The following is a 27,592-nucleotide window of genomic DNA, read 5'->3' on the forward strand; positions in this document are numbered from 1 at the left end:
GTATGTAATAAACCTATAAATATATGTCATAGACATTTCAGCTTAGCTAATTTTCCAAGTTAGCATGTTTTCTAGGACCTAATATTGTCTCTCTTTTTCTGTAACTACTTTTTTTTTTAAATACCTGGGAAAATTTATAAATCAGTAGAGGTATGGATAGATGATAGCAGATATAAAAAATGTCAATTCATACGATCTAGATGATGAGCATATGGTGTCACTGTACAATTCTTTCAACCTTTCTGTCTTTTGAAAATTTTCACAATGAAATACTAGAGAATAAGATACCCAGTGTTATTAAGTACACATGAAACTCAAGAGTAATCACGATTAATGACTTCAGGGTCCACATACTGTGTTAACAACCAGGTTTGTTCTTCTTGCAGGTTAAGTTCAGTGAACTCACTGTTGACATGTTCCGAATGTTACAAGCCCTGGAGAGGGAGCCAATGAATTTAGCTTCCCAGATGAATAAGCCAGGAATGCAGGTAATCTTTTCCCTACATTTGCAAATTTGGTAACACTCTTAGCCTGCTTCTGTTCCTCACCAAATGCAGCCCATTTGTTCAGTAAATGCTACGAACGTGAATAGAGAATTCTCTTGAGGAGACACAGAAATAGATAAGAATAATCAGATCAATAACACTGAGTAAAAAGAAGGATATTTGACAAAGAGGATAGCAGAAATAGGCCTTGATGATTCATTTGTCAAATATAGCTTGTATGTATATTGTTTTCTGTTTGTAAATACAGGAATCAGCTGACAAACCCACCAGACGAGAAAACCCCCACAAATACCTGCTTTACAAACCAACCTTCAGCCAGCTATACACATTCTTAGCAGCATCTTTTAAGGTATGTGTGATCCAGTACTTTTTACTCTTTGGGGAAATTGTGGCCTACATGGAATCTGAGAGTCATTCTTCTCTTCGAGTCAAAAGTTTAGATAAAATATGAAAATGAAAAACTGCCTTTAAAATAACGATCCTAATCATAGCTATTTATGATGTTGTGAATATCCCTTACCATTTATTAGTGAGAATACTGATTGATTATCATTCTCCTTCCTCCAGGTTTTTATTACCAAACCACTTCAGGTATAACAGTCAATGCAGAACTGAAAAACAAGAGCAGAGTGCGTAGGCATGTTATATATTCAAGCAGCTCTATGAAACATTTTGATCATCTGAAAAAACTATGAGAAATAGGAGAATTCTTCCCAAAATTTATAGATCTATAGTTGGGATATTTACTTCTCCATTTCAAGTTTTCAGAGAACATTCTCTAAATGATGGGGTTTTGAAGCAAAGAATGTCTTCACAGCTTCTGGCAATAGTTACAGATTATGGATTAATAATGAGTCTTTGCTGTGTATATAGTTTTAAGTCAGAACCAGCAAGACTGACTCTTCTCTTAGAACCTAATTTAACATACTGTTGTTTTTTCTTGTTTTCCCCACAACTTTAAGATGTCATGAACTTTAAATAAAACTGTGTTTTCTTCCCTTTTTGTTTTGTATATGTAATTTTCTTTAATTTCAGGAGCTGCCTGCCAATAGTGTGCTTCTGATTTACCTGTCAGCCACTGGTGTTTTCCCCACAGGTCGTTCTGATAGTGAAGGTACAATAAAGGAATGCTCCCTGTCGTGAGCAGGGCTTGAATGCTCTTTATTTCCTACAAGACGACGGCCCGTAGCCCACAGACCGTCTCCAGCTTCCTGGACAGGCTTCCAAATTTGAAACCTGGTCTGTCTGTTGAATGGACAATCCTGGAGATACTCCAGTCTATTTTATTTCATGAAATATTTATATGTTGAAGCCCAGAAATTATCAGAAAATTCAAATATTAAATGCATGCTTCACTACTAAGTTTGCCAAAAGCATAATACATGGATATATATATGTAGATCTATATAAGGAATTTGATGTTTCAGAGGTGAAAAGGATGATGGAATAACCAAACCGAATTATCTATTTCACAGCATTTGGATTTTTCTGAGCCTTTAGTGCATTAGGGAATCTGGTCAGTGGCTATGTTATGGCTGAAAGTCTTTGTAGAAATCAGTGCACTCTTGTAACTGTGAAAGTTCAAGTCCTTGTTATGATTTTGTTTTCTGTCCTTTCTTTTTCTTTATTTTGTTTTATGGATTCAGTCTGTGGAATATTGGGATGCCATTTCAGAATAAAAACTTAAGTTCAGTAATTGGTCAGAATAGATGAGTAACTTGGATGTAAAAAAAAAGCAATTAAATCTTTGGACAAAACAAAAATTTTCTTAATGTTCTTAACATTTTCCTCCTCATCTGTTTGTTGAAATTTGCATTCCTTTATACAGTGCATGTCCCTGCCATCTTCCTTGCATGACCTACAGATTCTGTTAAAATGTTAAAATGAAACAAAACAAAACAAATCTCTGTAGTCTTTTGATTGCATTGAGTTTTTTAAGGGATGAAATATAATTCAACATTAAAAGTGATGCAAAATCTTAAACTACTTTACTTTTTTTGGTAATAAAGTTAGTAATTTTATTTATAAATAAATATTTACATGTCTTATATATTGTTTCAAATTCCATTCAAATCTTTTTCCTAAATTTTACAATTAGTGGCTCAGTTAACTTATATTTACTTAAGAGATTACAATTTCATTCTGCAACTTTCTTTTTAAAACGATTTTGTTAAACCTTTTGTTAAGAAATTTAAATTTTGCTTGAAATGCAAAGGTCATTTTAAACATTCCAGATTTTCATCTCTTTTATTACCCAGAATAATGGGATGCAATACGTTTTTGTTTTGTTTCTCATTATATTCTGTTTGAAGAACTGATGAATAATTAAATGGTTTTTTTACATGTTGAAAGAGGCAACTGTGCTGAAATCATTTAAGTACTGCATTAAATTAAAATGTAAAATTTAAAAATAATTAAAATGTTTTGTGATTATCTTTCCTTGTATCAATGAGAGATTCACACAATACTGTTGTATTTGAACATCAGATCAATGTTACTTTCCAATTGAAGTCTAGGATTCTTCCCTTTGGTTTTATAGGTCCTTATGATTTTGGAGGTGTACTTACTAATAGTAACCGTGACATTATAAATGGAGATGCCATCCACAAACGAAATCAATCCCACAAGGAAATGCACTGGTATGTGTTCTGGGGTCTCCCTCTATTATAGAAACTGTAGTGCTCTGATTCATTCCTTCCTTCCTTCATTCATTTATTGGTGGGTGGCCAGTACAGGGATTCAGACCCTTGACTTGGATGTCACAACACTGTGCTCTAACCAATTGAGTTAACCGGCCAGTCCTCTCTTTTATAAAATACTAAGTTAAATGGGGACTTTTTTATAGTCCTGGAAAGGTTCCCTCAAACTACTACTACTAATATTTATTTGGATCCCAGCAATATTTCAGGCTCTGACTATCCTAGGAAATTGGACTTTTTGGCTGATATTCGTTTCATTGTGTATCTGTTATAAGTCAGGTACTATTCAGTCACTGGGGATGTGTCAGGGAACAAAATTGCATTCTAGTTGGAGGAGACAGTGACTATACTCATAAATAAATAATATGTCAGGACATGATACGTGTTACCATCAATATGAAGTTTTTAATATAAGGTTTTATTGGTTTAATATAGCACAAATAAACTTATTTGTGTGATTTCAAATTGAATTTCATCTATGAAAGTTTGCTCTTTCTCCAAGCACAACACCTTCACTGCTTGGGCCAATATTGACTCTAGAATTTCTGTAGCTGGGAGACAGCAATGTGATTGTAAAGAAAACTGGACTGTCTGAAACTGCATTTCCAATAGCACTTTACATAAAAATATCAACTGTTCATATTAAAGAATGGGGAAGGGAGGGCAGGCAGGTGAATGTTTCAGAGTATGTGTATAGTAGCCAGAGGTTCCCTAGGCCACATGCTGGTTCTCTTGTTGACTCTAGTTGTAAATTATTTACATTAAAAAAAAAATTAACAGATATATAAAAAGGAACTTAAGATCACTAATTGCCAGGGGAATGCAAATCCAAACCACAATGAGACACCACCTTTCACCTGTTAGGATGGCTATTCTCAAAAAGACAAGAGATAACAAGTGTTGACAAGGATGTGGAGAAAAGGGAAGCTTTGTACACTGTTGGTGAGAATGTAAATTGGTACAGCCATTATGGGAAACAATACAGAAGTTCCCCCCAAAATTAAAAATTGAGCTGCCATATGATCCAGCAATCCTGCTTCTGGGTGTACATCCAAAGGAAAAGAAATCAGTCTGTCAAAGAGACATCTGCACTCCCATGTTCATTGCAGCACAATTTACAATAGCCAAGATATGGAAACAACCTAAATGTCCATCAACAGATGAGATAAAGAAAATGTGGTGTCTGTATCTACACAATGGAATAATATTATTCAGCCATAAGAAAGAAAGGAAATCCTGCCATTTGCAACAACAGTGTGAATCTGGAAGACATTATGCTAAGTGAGATAAGCCAGGCACAGAAAGACAAATACTGCCTGATCTCACTTATATGTGGCATCTTAAAAATCAAGTTCACAGAAGCAGAGAGTAGAATGGTGGTTGCCAGGGAACGGTGGAAATGGGAAGATGTCAGTCAAAGGATACAAACCTTCAGGTATAAGATGAATAAGTTCTGGAAATCTAAAGTACAGCTTGGTGATGATAGTTAATAATACTGTTTTGTTTACCTGAAATTTGCTGACAGAGTAGGTAGATAGTGTTCTCACCCCCATCCCACACAGAGTAACTGTGCGTAGGGATCGGTGTGTTGATTAACTCGATCACGTAGTCACTACACAGTGTATACATATATCCAGTCATTGCATCGTATACCTTGAATATATGCAATTTCTGTCAATAAAAGAAAAAGTTGTATTTGAAATACATTGAGGTTTGATGATACTGCTCAGTGAAACGTCCATTTATACATTCATGTTTACATTGACATTAATATTTATACACACACACACTGTCCACTAAGCCATGGGAAAGCGCATGCACATTAAAACTCTGACCTTCTTACACGCTGGCTCTAAATGCATGTTCCTGGACTTCAGTCTTTGGGTTCAGTAGATCTTCTGTGGGTCACTGAATCTACATGTTTAAAAATCACCCCAAGTGATTCTGATGCAAATGTCCAGAGGAAAAATAAAAGATTGTAAAAGGCGTTTCCCTATTTATTGTCTGCAAAATTAAGATGTAGCTTGAAACACTAAAAATCATTAAAACAGAGATAGATTTTGAAGACTCATTGAAATACAAATCTGGTTGTGTTATTACATCTTGTTTTCGAAACATGTTCTTAGAAGGAGCATTTAAATATGAAACAAGTGTCTATATGCTGATTTCTGAGGTTTTTAGTCTGTCTATTTAGTCATCTTTAAATGTATAGACTTCTTGGGCTGGCCGGTTAGCTTAGTTGGTTATGCCATGGTCCTGATAACACCAAGGTCCAGGGTTTGATCCCTGTACCAACCAGCCACAAAAAATATATATGTATACATAGACTTCCCTGTAGCTTAGATATTTTTGAATAATAATTGTGCCTGAACTTCTTTTTCCCAAATAAAACTAACTTGGCTAGCTCAGTAAATACAGACTTTTTTTGTCCTTTGCTCAAGTAATCTTTGTTTTTCTCTCTATGATATGTTGAAAAGGAGATATGAGCAGACCAAACTGAAGAATAAGATTTCTGAGACTTGGCCAGCGTAATTATACAGCTCTTCATTGTTGTTGTTGTTGTTTTCCCAGCCTTCACCCTGGAGATCTCTATCCTTTCACTAGGAAGCCCCTGTTTATCATTGTGGATTCATCCAACAGTGTGGCGTACAAGGTGAGTTTCAGGAGAGCTAATGCACACGTTAGATGTTATGGCACCGACCCGAGGTACCCACTCTTAACGTGTGCCTTTTTATTTTGCTTTATTTTATTTAATTTTACACAATTTGTATTTAGTGTTTCTTTTCTTTTGAGGTTGTGCATGCTAGTCAGAATCTGGTGCTATGAATAGAAACAAGAAGAAAACGCATGAATGGACACTCAGTGGAAAATAATAAATCCTCCTGCAGGAAAAAAAAATTCAAGATTTCCAAGATCTCTGGTGGGAGGTTTATTTTTGTTATATAACCCAGAATAATTTTCTTTTATAGAGGGAGATGTATATGGGTGGATTTTGTTTTCTAGTTTTTAAACTTTTTTCCCTTTTAAATACTGAGCTGCTGTAGTTTAAGTGAAACTTCTATTCCATTGTTACAGTCATAGTCTTAGAATATTAACATATTGTTTTCTATGCACTTTTTAAAAAAAAATTTGTGACAATCAGGAAAAAAAAAAAAGGAAAAGGAAAGATGCCCTGAATGCTGAAACAAGTCACAGAGATACAACTTGAATATCTTTTACTTTATATTTTACAATGGAAGTTATGATTTTCAGTGATTCTGAAGAGAATGCCAGCAGCAAACACTTTAAAGTTGGATATTAGATATTCAAACTATAGTAATTTATGGGAAAATGAAAACCCTACCTTTTCACTGGTTGGAATGTTTCATTAGTGAAAAATAACTTAAGAAATATGCTGGGTGCACAGACCTGCCACTTAAAGCTATTTCTGTTGTGGCTGTTCGTACTTCAAATGCAATTAGTTGGAGAAGCAAACATTAGTATTGTATTTCAGGAGAACAATGGAAATGTCTGGTAACAAAGAGAACTGACCCCAAATGTTTTCCATTTTGTTTGCATGTTAGTTTCACTTTTTACAGTTAAACTCTAAATTCCAAGAGCACTCAAACCACCCTAAAATTTTCAGCATATTTCCTGCTACCCATTTTGTCTAGTTTAATATTACAACTTTTGATTTTTAGGAAAGTTATAGCTGTATACTTTCCCAAATTGTGTGTGTGTGTTGTTGTTGTGGGGGTGGGGACAGGACAAGAAAAAGTTTTACTGGCTATCCCATCTAAACTTATAAAACCAGAAGGATCCAGGCATTTTGTGTCTTCACAAAATTCAAAAGAAGCATTCCATGTCTTTGCTACAATTTGATGATGTGACAGAATGTGTTGATACACCAGGTCAAGTGTATTGTTTAACATGATCTAGCATGCATTTAAAGTATTTTATCAGTCTATTAATTTCTCCCAATTGCACTTTGTTGGATACCACCTTTTACAATCTCAAGAATATTATTCATTGTATGAGTATGTCCCTGCTATTTCCAGAGCATTGTTCGGATGTAGAATGAATATTGGATGTTCATTTTAAAAACACCATTGTGCATAGTTAGGAATGTATTTACTCAATTATGCATCATAATTTAATTCTAGATTTAAATATTCCGATGCTCAGGACAACTGTGGAATAATAGAAAGGGTTTTTTTGTTTGTTTACTGTTGATAACACATGCAGTATCACTCCCCCAGATAATTAAATTGTCTGGAACATAGTGATCTTTAGAAATAAAATGGGGATCCTGTATGCAGGAGGCAAATCATGTCATGGCACAGACGAATTTCATCTTTATAAAAGTTAGTATTACTTAATGCATCTAATTCAAGTATGCAGTTCTCTTTGGTAACATATGAAGATGTCTGATATTTACTTTTATCACAAAAGCATGTGTAGAGAAGCTTTAAACTACCATTTTGCAGGTTTCTGGTGAAAAGGGAGAACTGGGTGACTTTTATTTCTTGAGTATTTTTGAGTACCTACTTTTCTGTACATCTTTCTTATGCATGAATGTTTTATGAACATATCCAAGGGAACTTCAAAAAACTCGTGGAAAAATAGAATTAAAAGATAATACAAATCTTTTCATGAACTTTTTGAGGTACCCTCATACAGGTTTCCTAAACGTTTCTTCATTTAAACATAAATGTTTCATGTGTATTTCTTCATTTAAATATTACTTTTTTATTTTTATGAAAGTAACTCATTCATACAGTGTACAGCTGTAGTTGTCAACTCTTTCTGTATGTCAGAAACATCCAGAGCCCTTTCAAAACCACTTGTGCATAGGTCCCATCTCCTGTGACTGTTTCACTTCACCTGGGATGAGTCTCAACTATCAGTACTTTTTAAAGACTAATTCCAGTGTGCTATTGGGGTGAGAAGTACACACTCTAAAAGTTCCTCCAGGTTTGTTACTAAAAACAGCAGTCTCCTGTTCTCTTGTCCTACCCGTATTTGCATCTTCCCAGAGGCTACCAGTTACATCTTTTTTGGCTGAGTATTTTGGTATTTAACTACCATTTTTCTGAGTAACATGCTGGTATTGATAGTTGCTGATTCTTCCATTTTTGGCATTATGTATTAAATTCCCACTTTGAAAGAGGAAGCTTAGCTCTCTCTTCTTCCTATTCTCAGTGCACATTTCTACCCTTTCCATCCTTTTATCCACATGGTAGATAATTCTGGTAAATAATTTTATCCACATAATTTTGATTAGCTGAATGTTTCGTGCTTATGTTATATTATGACTATAAATACTTTTAACAACTAAGACATGTAATACATACACTTTGATTACTTTTCCTTTCCTATGCAACGTTTTACTTTTCCTGGAACAAATAATTGTCTTTCTTATCTTTTTCTGAGCTTATCACTAATTCAACCCCAATCACCTCACTAATTATCTAAATCGTTGTTCAGGTTGTTCAGATGGGTCAGCTAGTGTCTTGTCTTTCTAATGCATTGTCTCCCAGAGCCTCTGAACTTGTACCCTCTGTACATGCAGCACAGACTCATCCAGAACCTCTTTTCATCATTGTCCTGGCAGTTCTTCATTTCTCTTCTGCATTGGATCCTCTGCTGCCTGCATCCTGAGTGTTTCTCTTTCTTAGTTTGCTCTTATTTTGGTACAGCATCTTCTGCAGGAGCTTCCTTAAAGGGTGAACATGAAGATAAAATATTTGAGATCATGCACTTCTGGAATGTCTTTAATTTACCCTCACACTTTAATGATGGTTTTGGTATAGGTTAGAAATTATTTCTCCTCTGAATTTGCAAGGCATTACTGCTTTGCTTCCTAGCTTCTAGTATTTAAGTATGAAGCATTCTAATTCTGTAATCTATTTTTTTTTTTTTTTTTTTGGTGGCTGGCTGGTACGGGGTAATTCTGTAATCTTTTAATGTGACCTGTTTTCAGTTCCTGGAAGTTCATATGACCTTCTCTTTGTCCCTAGTATTTTTTAGTTTCTTAAAATGTGCCCTATTTGGCTTTACTTTTATCCATTGTGCTTGGCATGTTTCCAGTCCTTTCAATCTGGAAACTGTCCCTTTTCTTGAGTTATTCCATTGATTTTCTGTTCTTTCTTTTGGGAGCTTTTTATTCATATATTAGACCTTCTGGTCTAGTCCTCTGGTTTTCTTGTCCTCTATCTTCTATCTTTGGTCTTTTTGATGTTTAGGAAATTTACGTTCTTTAGAAATTCCCTTGCCTTTATCTTCTAACGCTTTTACTGAGGTTTTTCATTTGTTCTCTAAATTTTCCTTTCATAGAGATATATAGAGAGAAATGGATATGTGTGTGTATAACACACACATACATACACATACATATATAATTATTTTATTTTTTATCATGGTTGAAGTATATTCTCTTACCTTTCAGAATATCAGTGATCATTTAAAAATTCTCCTCCCTGCCCGGTGTTTGTTTACTCTGAGTGATTTTTTTCTGTTTGTTTTTGACTGTGTCTTTCATGTTAGATACTTTCCTGAGAGTATCATAATCCTCACTAGTCTGCTCATATTTAAGAGTGGAGCCTAGCAAACTGGTCGGAAACTCTGCAGGTGTGATTAGGGCTTGTCACAATCGAGCTGGATCCTTTCCTTGGGTAATGTCTGATGTCAGTATCTTTGGGTCTTTCTTCATGGTCTCATATTTACCTGGTCATATTTACCAGCCTGGAATATAAAGGTCTGACTACCAGCAGTATGCTGTGTTTTTCCTGAAGTGTGTGCATGCACGTGTGTGTGTGTGTGCGTATGTGTTTGTATATACATGTATCTATGTGTCCCCAGTACCTCATACTTAAAAAATTTTTAATAAATATGTGTTGAATGATGAAATGAAGGCACTATTATCCTTATTTCATACTTGAGGGAGCTTTGCCTGTGGAGGTTAAGTATCTTGCTTAATATTTCTAGCACCAGTCTTTCTCATTCCAAAGCCCATCATGTTCTCTCCACACTTAGGAAAAGAGGAATTTTGCATGCTATTCCAAGCCTCATTTAAGAGGAGGAGAATGTTTGAAATACCAAGATCTGTGTAATAAGTATGGCCCATATTTTGGATTTCCATTAGCGGTAAACTAGGCCTGTTGAGTGGCCTAATCTGTAGTAATATAGTACTAGTGGGAATTGTTTTTTTAAATGCCCTCAGTCATTTTGGGCAATATTTCTTTTAGTTCTGCTTTCTTTTCCTTGGAAGAAGAAAATCCTTTTGAGCGTTCAGATATTTGTGACAGTGCTGGATTTCTGCCAGTGAAAATAACTTACACATTTGTCAAAACAGGCATATTTATCTAAACAGTGTCATTTTCTTAAACTATTTGACTGATGTCTGCAGATTGCTGCAGTCCGTTAAGGTGTTCGCAACAAGACAGCAGTGTAAGAGCTCTTCTCCCAGTCAGCCTCACTCTCATCCCCTTTCTTTCTTGCTGCTTTGAAAGACCTTCTCTTTGTTTTTGGTGTCCTGCAGTTATACTGTAATATATCTAGATTTGGTTTAACCTGTTAGGATTTGTTGGACTACTTGAATTGGTAGATTAGAGTTTTTCATTACTGCTGGGAAATTCTTAACCATGATCTCTTGAAATATTGACTGTACCCTCGACTTTCTCATCTGCTTCTGGAACTCTGATTAAATACGTGTATTAGACATTAACACTATGTCTTCCTCATCTCTCAACCTGTTTTATATTTTTTTCCATCATTTTGTTTTTCTGGTTGAGATTTGTATAATTATAGATTAGAAGAAATTTCTTCTGATGTAGCTTTAGTTCACAAATTCTCTGTTCAGCTGTGTCTAACTTGCTGTTAAATCCATCTGTTGAGTTTTATGTTGTTTATGGTATTTTCCATTTCTAGAAGTTCTGTTTGGTTCTTTTTCAAATATTGCATTGCCCTTTATATAGTTTCCCATTATCAATCTTGTTCTTTATTCCTTTAAACTTAATAAGCATACTTATCTTGTTATTTATTATCCGTCTGATAATCCTTAGATCTAAAATCTGATTTTGCTGTTTAAGACACCCTTTGCTGTTTTTGTATCCCTGTAACATGCTTGATTATTTTTTATTGAGTTTCTTCTCATTATCCTTAAAATTATTTGTGGGGAGTTCACAGAGCCCTAGGATGAAGGGCCTGCATTTTCTTCTGCTAGATACCTGGAAGGACTGCCAGTTTGGGGATCACCCTGGTCATAGAAATTTGGGCTACAAATATGCAAGAGGTTTGGCTTGTAGTGACAACCATCAGGAACTAATTTTTTTTTTTTTTTTTTTTTTTTTTGAGGAGGGGTGGTCTCTGCTCAGCTCAGCACCAAGAAAAATTTCCTTGCAGTCCCTTGAGGAATGGTCACTAGAGGAGGGGGAAGGTATCTGTGCTGTTTTTCAGATGAGGCCTTCAAAACATAAATTCAAGTTGCTGGATTACTTCAGGGCAGAAGAGGACTGGAGTCTGCCTGTTTTCTTAGGCTCCTCTGCTAGTTATTTTGCATCTCTTGGAACTCTCATTGTTGGAGTGCCCCTGGGTTTGGTCCTTATTCCTCTTCTTTTCCAGCTTCAGCTGGCTCCTTTGATGTTTTTATTTAGTTCATGACTTTAATTACTATGTCTATGCTGAGAACTTCCAAATTTATATCTCCAGGCCAGAACTCAATCTGGCACTGCACTCGAATATCATCTACCTATTTCATATCTCTAATTAGTAACTGTAATAGAGATTGTAAACCGAACATGCCCAAGATAGAATTCCTAGACCTCTCCCACCTCTAGCTTTTCCCATTTCTGTTAATGACTATTATGCTTTCATTATTGCCCCAGCCAAAATCCTGTTCTATGCTTGACTCCTCTTTCCCTCACCTCCCACATCCATTTCAGAGAATCTTATTGGCTGTAACTAATAAATCCAGAATCTCATCACATCTTCTGCCATCACCCTGGTCCATGCCATCCTCATTACTCACCTGAATTGTTCCAGTACCTTCCTAACTAGTCTTCCTCTTCCTGCCTTTCTCCCCTACAGATGTGCCTGTAACTCAGATGTGTCATTTCTCAACTGAAAGTCTCCAGTGGCTTCTCATCTCACTCAGAGTACAGGCTTTATTTTCACTGCTTGTACACTCCTCCTCACCCCACCCCCACCCCAAACGCATATCTGATCTCTCTCTCTGGCCTCCTGATCACTCCGTTCTCTTCAGCCATACTGACTTCTTTGCTGTTCTTCAAACATACCAGGCAGTGTCCTGCTCAAGATCTTTGCATTCTGTTCCTTCTGCCTTGAATCTTCTTCCAAAGATACCCACATTGTTCTCCAGGTGTTTGAGCAAGTAAAGCCTCTTATGAAGTTCTTACTTAATTGCACTATTTAAAATTATATGCCTCCCCAGCACTCCTTATCCACCTTTCCTACTTTATTTTTCTTAATAATCATAACAGTAAATTTTTATATAGTGAATACTAGTGCCACACAGTGTTCTAAGCACTTTACATATACACATTTAATCATTACACAACCCAGTGTGTTAGTTTTATTATCTTTGTTTTACCAATTAGAAAACCAAGGCACAGAAAGGTTAAGTAACTTGTCCAAGGTCACACACACAAGTAGGAGGTGGCCAAGTTGGGATTTAAACACGATCTGACTTATAAAGTCTCTGCTGTTAACTGTACTCTGTGCTGTGTTCTCATGAGTAGCACTCGTCACCCTCTATGATATTATCTAACTTATTTATTTTGTTTATTGTGAGTCTGTCTCTACCACTTCCACCTCCAGCTAAATGTCAGCTCCAGGATTTCCAGGCAAAAATAGCACACACAAAAGAAAACTCTACCCTAGATTATTTCATCAATATAGAATAAAAAATTTTAAATAAAATGCCAGCATATTTTCCTATTGGTTTATTAACAGAAAAATCTACCAGAAGAGTTTCTCTGAATTATGCATGAAAGTTAAGTATATGAAAATCAATCAATATTGTATACTGGGTCAACAGGCTAAATAAGAAAAATCACATGCTTATCTCAATGGTCATTCTGTAAAATCTCATAAAATTCAGTGCCTGTTCTTCATTAAAACATTGAACCTATGATGAAGAGCTTCTAGATTAAATAGCCAACTTTATACTTAGAGTGAGAAACACTAAAAATATTCTGAATTAAAATAAGCAAGAAAAAGAGAATGCCTGCTGTTATCATTGTGATATAATCTTGTCTTAGTCCATTTAGTTAATGAATTCATTTAGTTAATGAATTTCATAACATTCCCCAAATAAAACAATAATAGAAGTTGTTCAGACTAGTAAAAGAGGACACAAAACAGGAATGAGAGGTATAAATATTGGAAAGAAAGAGATGAAAATAATTAGTTGCAGATGGTATGATTTTATATTTAGAAAATCCAGAGGAATCACAGAAAAACTATTACTATGAATATAAATTCAGCAAAGTGGTTAGATAAGGGGTGAATATGCAAAAATTAATAGCAAGCTAAAAAACATCAATTGCAATCTTGTTTATGAGCTATATCCAGTTAAAATTTCCTCAATATATGTTACATTTGTATACATTTACTATAATTTTTCTTAAACAACATTGAATCATATAAAACATATACAAGGGCAGTTATGAGACATTCCCTCAAAACTTACAAATAAAGAAGATAAGATCATCCTATGGGAATTTAACTGTAAAACTAATTACTGACTGGATCAGAACAGAGACACGTAAAGCAACCTTAAATAAACTATTTCCCAAGAGGCATGGGCTAGTGGGGAGCTATGTTCTCCACAGCCCACTTCCATAAAAAAAAAAGAAAAGAAAAGAAAAGAAACTATTTTGCAGGCCTAAAATTTAAATATAATCTGATAGAAGGTATTAACATATTTGTGTTGGAGGTCCCCAGGATAACCCTGGGTTCAGTGATTTTCTAGGAGGACTCACAGGACTCAGCATAATGTCATATTCACTGCTAAGATTTACTACAGCAAAAAGATACAGAGCAATATCAGCAAAGGAAAAAGCCATGGGTGAAGTCTGGAGAAACCCAGGTTCAAACTTCCAGGGGTCCTCTCCCAGTGGAGTCACACAGGATGCACTTAATTCCACCAGCAACAACTTGTGACAACGTGGATGAATTATTGTCTACCAGGGAAGCTCATTAGGGACTCAGTGCCCAGGGTTTTTATTGGGCACTGATCACATGGGTACCCTCGCCTGGTTCATTCCAAAATGCCAGGTTCCCAGAAGGAAAGCAAGGTGGTCAGCAAAATGCATCTCATTTGCACAGTCTAGGCAGAGTAAGCCACTCTTATGAGCTCCGCTAATTGTGGGAGCTCTCTCCAAATCTGTTTCTAGAAGCCAGCTACAGGCCAACCTTGTAAGCAAACCTTTCAAAGGATGGCAATCAGGCCTCCCATGCTAACTCTTCTCTACACCATGTTTAAAAAATCAATACAATCAGAAATTAGCAAGGAGAGCAAAGAGAAAGGAGAACTTGAGAAATTAATAATACTGATGTCCACTTTAACACTATCCAAGAGCAAGAGCAGCATGGCCAAGCATCCAGAAGACTATCACTACAGTGTGGAAGAATGCCTCAGTCTGCCTTATTCAGGGAATGCTCCTTATTAGCATTCATCTTACTCCCTTTGTGGTTTTTGTTTGTTTTTTGTTATTGTTTTTGTTGTTGGCCAGTGCCTTTGACCTTGATGTTATAATACCACACATTAACCAACTGACCTAACCTGGCCAGCCCTCCCTTTGTTTTGATTACAAGGAATTTCTATTTTATCTTCATTATTTGCTTAATATTTTTGGTATTAGTAGTATGTTCACAAAATTGCAAAATCAAAAAAATAATTTTTAATTAATTTTTTTTACATTCTATGATGTTTTTATAGAGCAGTTGGGAGGGAGGGGGAGAGGGGAAAGGAGAAGGAACTGGGATGGAAGGAGGAGGAGGGGTGGGATTGAGGTCTGTGGCATCCCTCACATTCCCACAGGGGAGATGAATGGGCTTCCAGCGGTGGCTTGGTTATTGCCGGGCTGGGTGCCGATGTCAAGGGGTATGGCAATAGCCCTTGTCCCCCACAACCCCAGCTTTGGAACCCAGAGCCCTTCTTTCTGAGGCTTGCTGGTCGTCACTGGGCTGGTTGCTCATGTGGCAAGGGAGTGGATGAGGCCCTTGGCCCCCCACCACCCCAGCTTGGGAGAGCCCAGGGCACCTCCTGTGGTGGGTCAGTGGTCGTCGTTTGGCTGTTGCTTGTGCAGCGGGTGTGGCCGAGGCTGGAGGCCCCCATCCTCTGGACTGGTTGCGGGTATCGGGGGGCATGGCTGAGGCCCCTGGCCCTCCCCCTTTCCTGGCTTGGTAGCCCAGGGGACTTCCAGTCCTTCTAGGTGTTATAGGTGTTCTTTGGTGAAATGAGACCTTTACTAGTTGTCAAACTTTGTCTCTGGTTGTGGGTACTTTGTTTTTTCTTTCATTTCTGCATTGAATTGTTTGCTGTTCCCACCACTTAAACTCTGTGCTGGAACTAATATTTTATCCTTTGCTTACTTCTAAATGGGGGGACTTCCTGTCGGGACAAGTACTTGAGCTCCGTGGTTGAGCTAAATCGCTGCTTTGCTGCTAATTGCCTAGGGAAGGCTTTTTGTGCAGCTCAGGTTTTAATGGTTGACTTTATAGGTACTTCCGGGTCTGGTGAAAGCTAGTGCATTTGGGTTGTGTAGAAGCTCTGTTTTGGGCCTGAGTCTTTTCATCAAACTGCACCCCTTACAATCCTGTATTCCTGACCAGTCTCCTCTGAGTGGTCCTGTGTTAATTGGGGTGCAGATCATGTGTCCTTGCTGTGCCCCAGTGTTCTCCTGGTGGGCCCATCTCCCCCATCACCCATGCTCCAAACACTTCCCATGGGGTGGGCTGTGCTCCAGTCCCTTGTGATGACTCACTGGCCTCTGAGTGGCTCATTTTTTTCAATTGTTGTGGCTCCGCCGTTCTACGTAGGTCCACGGGAACCCCATGGGCCTTTTCTCCCCTGCCACCTTCAAGCAACTTCATCTGAAGGGCACAGCTGAGGCTTTTTGCCAGCTCCTGCTCCATGCGCTCAGCAGCTCCAGTCTTAAAGTGGCTGCGGCACTAAACTTCGAAGCGTTTTTTCTTTCTCTCATCATGGCTTCTCCCACCTTCATGCACTCTGTAGGTCTCTCCTCCTCCCCTGAACTCTAGCGGCCCCAGCTTGGCTGTCTTTGCTTTTTTATAGTTGTAAATTGGTTGATTTATGGGAGATAGTGACCCTGGGGACTGTCTATTCCGCCATCTTGACCAGAAGCCCCACACTAAAAAAAAAAAAAAAAAAAATCCAAAAATTTCAAAAAGGTATATTGTGAAATCTCTTCTAAGTTCTCATCTTTCCCCAAAGATAATCCCTGTTGTTTGTTTCTTGTTCATCCTTCTAGGAGATTTTTTAATTTGCATGTTCAAATTAAAACAAATATATAGTCCTTAGTCTTCTTAGCTATATAAATGAGGTAACATCCTGTACAAATGGTCCCTGACTTATCAATGGTTCAGCATGATTTTTTGACTTTATGATGGTGTGAAAGTGATATGCATACAGTAGAAACCATACTTAGAATTTTGAATTTTGATCTTCTCTTGGACTAGTGATAAGTGGTATGATATTCTCTGTCCCTTCTGGACAGCAGCAATGAGCCACAGCTCCCAGTCAGCCGTGCAATCAGGAGGCTAAACAGTTGATACTCTATAGTGTACTGTGTTGCCAGATGATTTTGCCCAACTGTAGGCTAATGTAATGTTCTGAGCATGTTTATGATAGGCTAGGCTAAGCTATGATGTTCAGTAGATTTGAAATGTATTTTAGGTTTACAATATTTTCAATTTACAGTGGATTTATGAGGACATAAGTTGAGGAGCATCTGTACACACTATTCTGTACCATACTTTTTTTCATTTATTAAGAACTGTTGGAGATCTTCCATATCTGTTCATAAAGAAGAACTTCATTTTTTTTTATAGCTGCATAGTTTTCCATTGTATTATAGCATAATTTACTCTACCAATGCTTTATTGCTGGTTATTCCGTTGTTTCCTGTCCTTCACTTTTACTAACAATGCTGCAAGGAATAACCTTGAACTTATGTTATTCTCTGGGTTTGAAAGTATATTTGTAGGAAAAATTCGTAGTTTTGATTTCTGTGTTAAGGAAATATGCATTTGAATTTAATGTATGTTGCCAAATTGTCCTCCAAAGTGCTCATACCACCTTATTCTCCTACCGTATGAGTGTTTGTTTCCCCATTCTTGCCAACATTGTGTATTCTCAGACTTTTGGATATTTGCTAAACTGGTAGGTTAAAATGTGGTATTTAAACAGCTTTTATTTCTCTTATCAGTAAGACTGAGCATCTTTTCATGTATTTGAACCCATTGTATTCCTCTTTCTATGACTTCTGTTATTTTCCACCCATTTTTCTATTGGGTCAGTGGGGTTTTTTTTTAATGTATTTGGAAAAGCTCTTTTTATATTAAGAAGATTAATCCTTTGTAATGTAAGTTTCAAATATTTTTCCCCAGTTCATCATCTTACATTTGATTTAGTTTGTGCTGTATTTTACTATGCACAAGGTTTTGATTTTTATGTGGCTGGATTTATTGATCTTAGTTAATCATAATAGTTAGGAAGGTCTTCTAGGTCACAAAAAAAGTTTTATTATACTTTATTTCAACATATTTATTGTTTAATTTTTTACATTAAATATTTGATATATTTGGAACTTATCCTAGTGTATGGCATAAAGTGTGGAGCCAACTTTTTTTCTAGATGGCTATCCAATTTTTCTGACCAATTTGAGCTGTTATCTTTATCATATATACAGAAGTCGAAATGTTTTGGGGTCTAATTCTGGACTTTTCATTCTGGGTTTTTTATTTTTCTGTTGGTTTTCTGCCTACTCTTTTTCTGAATAGATTCGTGTGGATATACCACATTTTGTTTATCTGTTCAACAGTTGAAAGACATTTGAAATGTTTACACTTTTTGGCTATCATGAATAGTTCTGTTATGAACATTTGTATGTAAGTCTTTGTGTGGACATTGTTTTTATTTCTCTTGGGTAGAAACTTATGAGTAAAATTGCTAGAAAGTATATGTTTAACTTTCTAAGAAACTGCCAAATTGTTTTCCAAAATGGTTGTACATTTCCAGTATCAATGTATGGGAGTTCCATTTTCTTTCCATTCACACCAGCACTTGGTATTGCCAGATTTTTTTGATTATAGTCACTCTAATGGTTGTGTGGTAGAATTTCATTGTCATTTAAATTTTATTTTTCTTACTAATGATATTGAGTGTCTTATCATCTTTGATGAGATGTCTATTCAAAATTCACCCCCATTTTTTAATTGGATTGCTTATGGTTTTATTATTGAATTGTAGGAGTTCTTTATATTTTCTGGAGGCAAGTCCTTTATCAGATATATAATTTGTAGGTATTTTCTTCCATCCATTATTTTTAAAAATTATTGCTTAAAAGATTTTCACCCTCAAAATTTCAGTGCTGGGGAACAAAGACCCAGGCGATGAAGACCAGAGATAATATTTAAAATATTTAACTACTGCCACTGACCAATCAGAATGGATGTGGATCATAGGGTTGAATAATGGAGAGGTCGGGATCCCTCAGGGAGCTTGGAGCAGCTGCTATTTGCCAGCTAGTATGGAAGTATTGTAATATTTTTAACAACTGGTACCATCATACTAGTGTATATATATGGTATGAAATCAGACTTACTTCAGATGTTGTCAAGCAATTTGAGGAACAGAGGAGTTGAGTCAGGGAAAAGCCCCAGAGGTATCAGTGTAGAATCACAAATTAAAAACCAACCTAGAGTCTCACCAGTAGACAGCTAGGGCTGTTAGTGGTCTTGATCTGAGGCAGACTGATATGGAGGCTCAGCAGGGCTCAGAGTATTTCTCTGGAACGTTGGTTCTCAGCCTGCACTCCTATGAGAATCACCTAGGGAATCTCTTAAAAATTCCTATACCTGGGCCCCAACCCAGACCGATTAGAACAGAATATCTTCAGTTAGAGCTTTAGTTTTCTGCCTGCTCTTGTACTAGTATATACATTTATAATTACTGAGGCTTTAAAGTATGTTTTAATATGAGATTAGTCTAGTTCCCCTCTTTGCTCTTTTTTAGTTTACCTGGCTAATCTCATTTTTCTATATGCACTTTAGCATTACCTTTTTTTTTTTTTTAGGTGCCGGAAAAAAATGTCCTTGACTATTTTTATTGAGGTTGCTTTAAATTTTAATATATTAGTGTAGTGACATTTTAGGATGGGTTCATCTAAGAACATAGTATGTCTTTCCATTTGTTCAAGTCTTCATTTTTATCATTGTATTGCTAGGGCTCACAGACCCCTTGAGCCCATTGTACAGACAGGGTCACAAACCCTTCACATGCAGGTCCACAAGCTAGGTATTAGGAAAAGATCCTGAGAGCTGTGGGTATAAAATTAGGCTTTATTCAGAGCTAGGAGCAGCCACCCTAGTGGCCTCCCAGAGCATCCCAAGCAGCATTGTGTATCAGAGCTGTTAGTTCTTTATACTTAAGTCTATAACCCAGGACACCTGGGTGCACATGCACAATTACATTAGAGGATAACCAAGGAACACATGGGTGCATGTGGATATTTACAGCAAATGCACGGCAAGATTCTGAACATCTGAGGGGCCCTGACCATTTTCCTATATTTTCCCTACAATTCACCCCTTCAGGGTCCCTTGCCATATGGTCTGCCCATTCAGAATCTTCTGCGATGTTCCCTTAGCAAGGATAAATGACCCTTACTTACATTCATATACCCTATTGTCTATTTGATATGCCTTAAGGCTTGTCCTATAGTTCTGTCCTTTCAATTATTAGCCACACATGTCCAGTTAGTAGTCATCATTGGGGTGATTTTCCATGGGAATCCTGTAGCCATACTGATGGGAAGGGAAGTTCAGTGCATATTCAGTAAGCCAACACATTGGCCACATGAACACATGTATGTACCTTGTTGACTCTGGTGCCTGCAGTCACGACACTATGGCCGAAAAGACAGAAGGGTTATTGGTACCAATAGGGGGAGTTCTCGCCCCTCTGGTAGGATACATGCCAGCTTGCCATCCTGAGAAAGGATGGTTGCAGGAATAGGTATGTTACCTGGTTTATGATACCATACATTATCCACTAACACTGTTGGATCTGTAGGTTCTACATGTAACAGTATAGGGGAACTCATAATTGGCCATAGTGATAATACAAATGTGCCCTTTGGAATAGATTGCTTAACTGTTCGAGGCCATTTTACCTTAACTTGGGGAGGCCCGGTACTTATCACCCAAGGTGAAACTTGTAAGTCTTCTTCTAATCCTTTCCCCCAAGGCCCTAATAGGCCTACCCAGTGTATATGGGGGACTTCTGTTCTCCAGGGCCATTCCCATTGTACTGTCTGTCCCTGTTGCAAACAGGTTGGGGCCGGTAAGAGAATATTTCCGTTCTTGCCATATCCTGGCTTCAAAAGCTTATCTTTAGTAGTAACTTGCAGTTGTATAGGTGCTGCAGCCCTGTGCAACAGAGCTTCCACTGGAGAGGGCCTGCCCTTGCGGGGTCCCTCATTAGAATCCTGACTGTCGGGCCGGCCCGTGGCTCACTCAGGAGAGTGTGGTGCTGATAACACCAAGGCCACGGGTTCGGATCCCATATAGGGATGGCTGGTTGCTCACTGGGTGAGTGTGGTGCTGACAACACCAAGTCAAGGGTTAAGATCCCCTTACCAGTCATCTTTAAAAAAAAAAAAAAAAAAGAATCCTGACTGTCGGCCATAACCACTGTGTCCACCCCTTCAGGGATGGGGGTTGGGCAGATAGCCTTAGCCCCTTTTTGAAAAGACCATTGTATTGCCCAATTATCCCTGCTTCCTGAAGATGATCTGGCATATGTAACTTCCACTGAATAGACAACTGGGAAACCCACTTCTGAACCTCATGTCCAGTAAAGTGGGTTCCATTGTCACACTACAGGCCGGCCATACATGCCGTAAGGCTATTCAATGCCTTCACAGTGTTTACCTGGTCTGGGGTCTTACAAGGGCATACAAACAGAAGACCAGTAACCGTATCAACAGCAGTGAAGATGTATCTAGAATTCTCTGACCTTGGCAGTGGTCCAGCAAAGTCTGCTTGCCATCGAGTCAGGGGCACCCTTCCTTGAGTTACTTACCCATCTGTATGAGGAACCCACCAGGGGCGTGGACTCTCTTGAGCACACACTGGACAAGTATGACAGGCATTCACTACATCTTCCCATTTTGTAGGCAAGGCCCATCTTTAGGCCACCATCCACATGGTTTTGCTGCCAGCATGCTGCATTCATTGATGTAACCACTGGGCTACATCAGTAGCTGGGGCTCTCTCCAGCCATCTTACCTTAGCCAAGGCATCGGCTTCATCATTTCCTGGACTGGCTAAGGGGAAATGTCCTGTGCCATGAAAAATGGTTACTTCTTTCTCATGCCCTAATTTCTGTAACTCTTGCCACATGGCTTGTCCCCACAGGGGTCAGTGGCCTACCATCCACTGTTGATATTTCCAAGTAGAGATCCAAAGGGTTAAACCTTTGTACACAGCCCAGCTGTTGGTACAGATGGTTGATGGCCCAGGCTTATTTTTTATCATCATCCATATTGCTCTCAGTTCTGCCCATTGACTGCTTTGCCCTGTGCCACATGGTATCTGTTAAGGGCTGGACAGCAACAGCTGTCCACGATGCTGAGGGTCCCATGCTAGAGCCATCTGTATACCAAGCTTGCTCTGTGATAGGTCCCTGTCCCTCATGGTAAGGTGTAGCCTCTACCTCCATGGATAAGGATTGTGTCAAAGTTTCCTCCACAACCTCTACTGGGCCTAGCACAGTTTGCAAGTCTTTGAACAGAGGCCTCATTGACACAGTGCTTCTTTGTTTTATATATGCTCCCCATTTAGAAAAAGTGGGAGTCTGAGCTACACCTGTTTTAAGGTTGGTTGCCCACATGTCAGCCAACCTAGTATGGGATGTGTTGTCCTTACTAGGACTTCGGCAGTTCCTGTGATAGCTTCAGTAGCCATCAAGGCAGAATACACAGCTACTAGCTGTTTTTCTGTCAGAGAACAGTGTACTTTAGCACCCTTCCAGAGCTGAGACCAAAGTCCTACAGGTGTTCAGAATCGGTCTTTGCCACAAACCCATCCTAAGCCCTCTTGGGTTATATTTACATCTAATTCAAAAGGCTTAGTGGGATCAGCCACTTGTAAAGCCTGTACTTGCTGTGTTGCCCTTTTTGTAGCCCAGTAAGCCTGTTCTACTTCCTCAGTCCAGTCCTAGGGGGCTCCTTTCTTTGTTAATGCATACAGTGGGCATGCCATTTGAGCCATATGGGGTACAAAAGCTCTCCGATACCCCAGAAGTCCCAAATATGTCTGTAACTGAGCTATACTTGTGGGTCGAGGGTATGCCTGTATCTTGTCTATAATAGCTTCTGGGATGACTCTCATCTTACCTGACCAGACCACTCCTAAGAATTTGACTGACATCCCAGGTCCTTGCACTTTGGCTGTGTTCACAGCCCACCCACATTGTTCCAAATGGCTTAGCAGCGTTGGAGCTGCCTGGGTTAAATCTGTAAGAGAATCAGAGGTTAACAACACGTCATCAATGTAGTGAAACATTGTAACCGTGCTGGGCCTAGTCCACTTGGTTAGGTCCCCAGCCACTAAACCATGACAGATGGTTGGGCTATGCAGATAACCTTGGGGCAATACTGGAAAGGTCCACTGCCTCCCTTCCCAGGTGAAGGCAAACTGATCTTGGCCATCAGCCGAGATTGGAATAGAGAAGAAAGCATTTGCAAGGTCCAAGAAATAATGATATGTTCTCAGCTGAGTCATCAGCTGGTCCATCAAGTTGTGAACCAAAGGCATGGCTGCATTCAAAGGAGGCACTACTTTGTTTAGTTCTTGATAATCTACAGTCATTCTCCAGGTATCATCAGGTTTTTTCACTGGCCATACCAGAGCATTAAATGGGCTATGAGCCAGATGAATAATGCCAACTTTCTCTAACTTCAATATAGCGGCAACTATCTCTGCCTGTCCTCCCGGTAGGCGATATTGCTTTACATTAAGTACACGTCTTGGCTTGGGTAACACCTGCGGGTCATGTTAGCATATCCCCATAACACAGGCTTTATTGTCTGTATTCATAGCCAAAACTCTCCAACTGTTGTTTGCAGGTGCAAGCCATAAAGTACGTCCATACCCAAGATGTATTCAGATACTGGGGATATATATACAGTATACACATGAAGGGACAATCGTCCTATGCTCAATGGCAGTGACACAGCTTTGACTTCAATAGTATGTCCTCCATGTCCATCTATACGAACTGTGGCCCCTGAAAACTTACCTGGATTGCCATATACAGGCTACATTCTGCACCCATATCCAGCAATCCCAAAACATGCTGTTCATTTGTTCTTGACCAATGTATTGCCAATTCAACGTGAGGCCTCCGGTCCTCACCCACCCCCAAAAGATGACTACCTTGGCCTGCTCCCTAATCAAAATGGAACATTTCATCTGCCTCCTCAGGAGCAATAAAAAAATTCTTTAAATCTACCAAGCTTGCTCTGCTGTTTCCAGACGTTTAGTGAAACACTGTTCAGGGCATAATTGCTGCCACAAGGCAAACAGGACCGCATTTGGCTGCTGGTCAGTTTTCGTGCTATCAACCCCTGCTGCAAGCAAGTCAAGCCACATCTGCTTATGGCTAGTCTTTCTTGGTGTCCTCAGGATAAAATCCTGAGTATTTCTTGGGAGTTGGGTCTTAGCCATCTTTCAGACCCCTTTCTCTTGTCTCTTTTCCTCAACTTCACCCAGGCTGGCTATCATGGTTGTTACTTCATATGTAGGACAACAAATGTATGGGGCCAGTATGGCCCTCAGTGACCCACAGGATGTTGATGGGGAATTTTGCAGCACTATATTTCATGCTGCTTGTAAAACTTTCATTGTCTGGGCCACGGGTATTTACGTTAATTATGGACTGCCGCATCCCCAGCTCCTAAGTTATTTGAACCAACTTAGAATACATTTGCCATTTACTCACAATCTTGGGCTGTTCTCCAGTATTTGGCCACATGGTTTGGGCAGCAGCATTCACCCATTCTATTAAGGAGTGATTACCTGGCCCTTGTGCATATCTGCTGCTATTCTGTAGCCACTGCCTCAGGGACAGGTGCATGATAATGGAGGCCAACTTTTCCATTTCCTCACTAGAGCATATCACACTACCCACCCCTAGGTCCCATTACCTAAGCAGCCAAGCAGCCAGGGACTCCTCCTGTTTCTGCCAGAACTGTCTCCCGAAGTCAACTAATTCAACCCGGGTATATGGGACATAGGTAGTGAATTGGGTCACCTGTGGATCGCCTGCTGGTATTCCGCCTGGTCCCATAGCCTGCTCATGCTTCAGTTTCTGGTGCATGTCAGGTCGTGCCTGGAGATGCATGGTCTCCCCCAACTCACCACTGGGTTTGTTGTTCTACGTGGTGTGAGAGGCAGGGATGGCTAGTTGCTGCACGTCATCCTCCAGAACAATTATTTGTACTTCCAACAACTCTGCTTTTTTCTTTCTTTTTCTTTTTTTTAAAAGATGACCGGTAAGGGGATCTCAACCCTTGGCTTGGTGTTGTCAGCACCACGCTCAGCCAGTGAGCTAACCGGCCATCCCTATATAGGATCTGAACCCGTGGCCTTGGTGTTATCAGCACCACACTCTCCCGAGTGAGCCACGGGCTGGCCTTTTGCTTTTTTCTTTAAATCTCAATCAGTTTGCAGCATAGTGAGCAGTAGCCAGGCTCTGGTCAGCAGAAAAGTGGCTACTGGCACCACATACTCAAGGATAGCCACATTTCCTCCCCCTCCCAAGGGGCTCTCCGCTGCATATTTCTAAGCCGCACTGCTTCATAGAGTGCCTGGTCTATGCTGATTTGCAGTATCGTGAGCAGCAGCCAGACCACAGTCAACAGGAAAGTGGCTATAGGGCACAACATATTCAGGAGTAGTCACATTTCCTCCTTTTCCGAAGGAACTTTTGGCTCCTGTACTTGCTCAGTATCTTGCTGACTACGCCAATTGTAAAGCTACGGCTAGGGCTCTCAGACTAGGTCACAAACCCTCCACATGCAGGTCTGTGAGCTAGGTAATAGGAAAAGGTCCTGGGAGTCATGGGTAAAAAATTAATAGGCTTTATTCAGAGCTAGAAGCAGCTATCCTAGCGGCTTCTCAGCATTCTGAGAAGCACTGTGTATCAGAGCTCTTAGTCCTTTATACTTAGATCCATAACCCAGGACACCTGGGTGCCCATATGCAGTTACATTAAGTAGTAACCAAGGAACACCTGAGGATATTTACAGCAAATGCCCGGCAAGATTCTGAACATCTGAGGGGCCCTGACCATTTTCCTATATTTTCCCAGCAATACTTAAGTCCATAACCCAGGACACTGGGGTGCACATGTGTACTTAGACGATAACCAAGGAACACCTGGGTGCACATGGATATTTACAGCAAAAGCTTGGCAAGATTCTGAACATCTGAGGGATCCTGACCATTTTCCTATGTTTTCCCTACCATTCAGGACTTCTAAACTTATTTTTGTTTTTTTCATTTCATATTAAGTTTACTCCTAGGAGTTTTATCTTTATTGTTGCTTTACCAAATATTTTATGATTTTAGTTCCCACGAAGACCTGCCTTTAGGGAAAAGATATCCTTAATTATGCAAAGAGTACTCTAGTTTGAATGTCAGCTTAATTCTCACTGTAAATTAACACATTGACATTCTGGTTTTATACATCATTCTATGTGAGCAGTTACAATAATCCACAATAACAGATGGATCCCATCTTCGCATAACAGTAAATCAGGTTTTGGAGGCTTTGAGGCTGAAAGCCAGATCCTAGTTCTTGGAAAATTCACCCTTGTATCTACTAGTGTATGTTGCCTGACAGGGTGGCCTCTTGGTAGACATCCAGATAATCTCTCCCCTGCCTTTATTTAAAAAATCGATAGCTCACTTACTAAAAATTCACTATTTTGATTGAGGGACTTTAAGAAGGCCTGTAACACATGGTAATTATAAATTAATGGCAGTCTCTTCAGCTGTTACTGATGTTTTTGCGCCTACTTATGAGTAAAAGGGCCCATTCCATACCCTAATGATGTACTTTAGAAAATTACTAAGTAACTATATTTAGTCAAATCTTTAATGAAAGTTTTAAATTCTTATATATTACAGAATTTCACAAATTTGTTTGGACAGCCACTAGTCTGCTTGCTTTCTCCTACAGCATATCCAAAAGCTTTACAAGGTATGTTCTCATTATCTGTTATACCCAGAGGTTGCAAATAAACATATTTACATTTTGAATAATATTGATCTTTGTTTTTCCCTCCCATAATGATCATGTGTGTATTTATGGTGTTTAATGTGGCAGGTACCCATCTGAAATATACCCAGAAGCCTTGCCAGCAACCAGACTTCCTTAATGTGCTACCATTAGGACTTGAGATAATTCATCTCTGAGAAAGAGGTGTTTTGGCCCTTGTTTTGGAGAGGGGCCATGAGTTGTAAACTTTAAATTTTGGTTTACAGGTATTTGTTTTGATTTGCTTGACATATCCATATAGAATTATTTCCTCTATCTTTGGTTACATATGTTAGGAATCTTTTAAGACCATAAAATTGCTAATCTAGGAAATTTCTCAGACTATGCCTAAGAGTTAGAATAACCTAGCTGGCACAACTTAAAGGGTGTCTTTTATTTGCATTTTTACTTTGTACTTTTTAAATAAAAGAACCTTTTCTAAGTCTGCCAGAGAGATAGGTTAGTATTTTGGCCATTTTTTCAGTGGCTAAGAATTGAAAGACTTTTTTTGTTTAATGATTTGTGCTTAATAGGTAACACATAAAATTTAATTCTAACTCCCAGTCATTCAGTAGGTAAAATAGTAAAGAAACCTTACCACTGTTTTAGCCATACTTGTCACTCTTTCACTATCTCCCTAACTGTGAATAGTGCTGATGTCTCTCTGTGGGAGATGGCATTTTACTGCTACTTCCCAGCCAGAAGTCCTGTCTGCTGACATAGTTTGACACAGGAAGTGATGGTCAGCATTTGAATGCCTGAGAGAAGCTGGAGACTTTCACCGTTGTTTTAAGGTAAGTTCTGCTGTTTAA

At 38.8% G+C, this 27,592-nt stretch overlaps 1 protein-coding gene across 1 annotated transcript in view; it reads left to right on the forward strand.

The window, feature by feature from the left end:
- Positions 1–27,592, forward strand: part of SCAI (suppressor of cancer cell invasion) — a 141,875-nt gene that overhangs the window by 94,222 nt on the left and 20,061 nt on the right. Inside the window, exons 10-15 of the mRNA XM_063082207.1 lie at positions 387–488; positions 754–855; positions 1,542–1,620; positions 3,046–3,145; positions 5,777–5,858; positions 26,651–26,723. Of these exons, the coding sequence (XP_062938277.1) occupies positions 387–488; positions 754–855; positions 1,542–1,620; positions 3,046–3,145; positions 5,777–5,858; positions 26,651–26,723 (538 nt within the window). The remainder of the gene's footprint in view (positions 1–386; positions 489–753; positions 856–1,541; positions 1,621–3,045; positions 3,146–5,776; positions 5,859–26,650; positions 26,724–27,592) is intronic.

Source organism: Cynocephalus volans, chromosome 17 (genome assembly GCF_027409185.1).
Source record: "Cynocephalus volans isolate mCynVol1 chromosome 17, mCynVol1.pri, whole genome shotgun sequence".
In the NCBI taxonomy this organism is placed as follows: domain Eukaryota; kingdom Metazoa; phylum Chordata; class Mammalia; order Dermoptera; family Cynocephalidae; genus Cynocephalus; species Cynocephalus volans.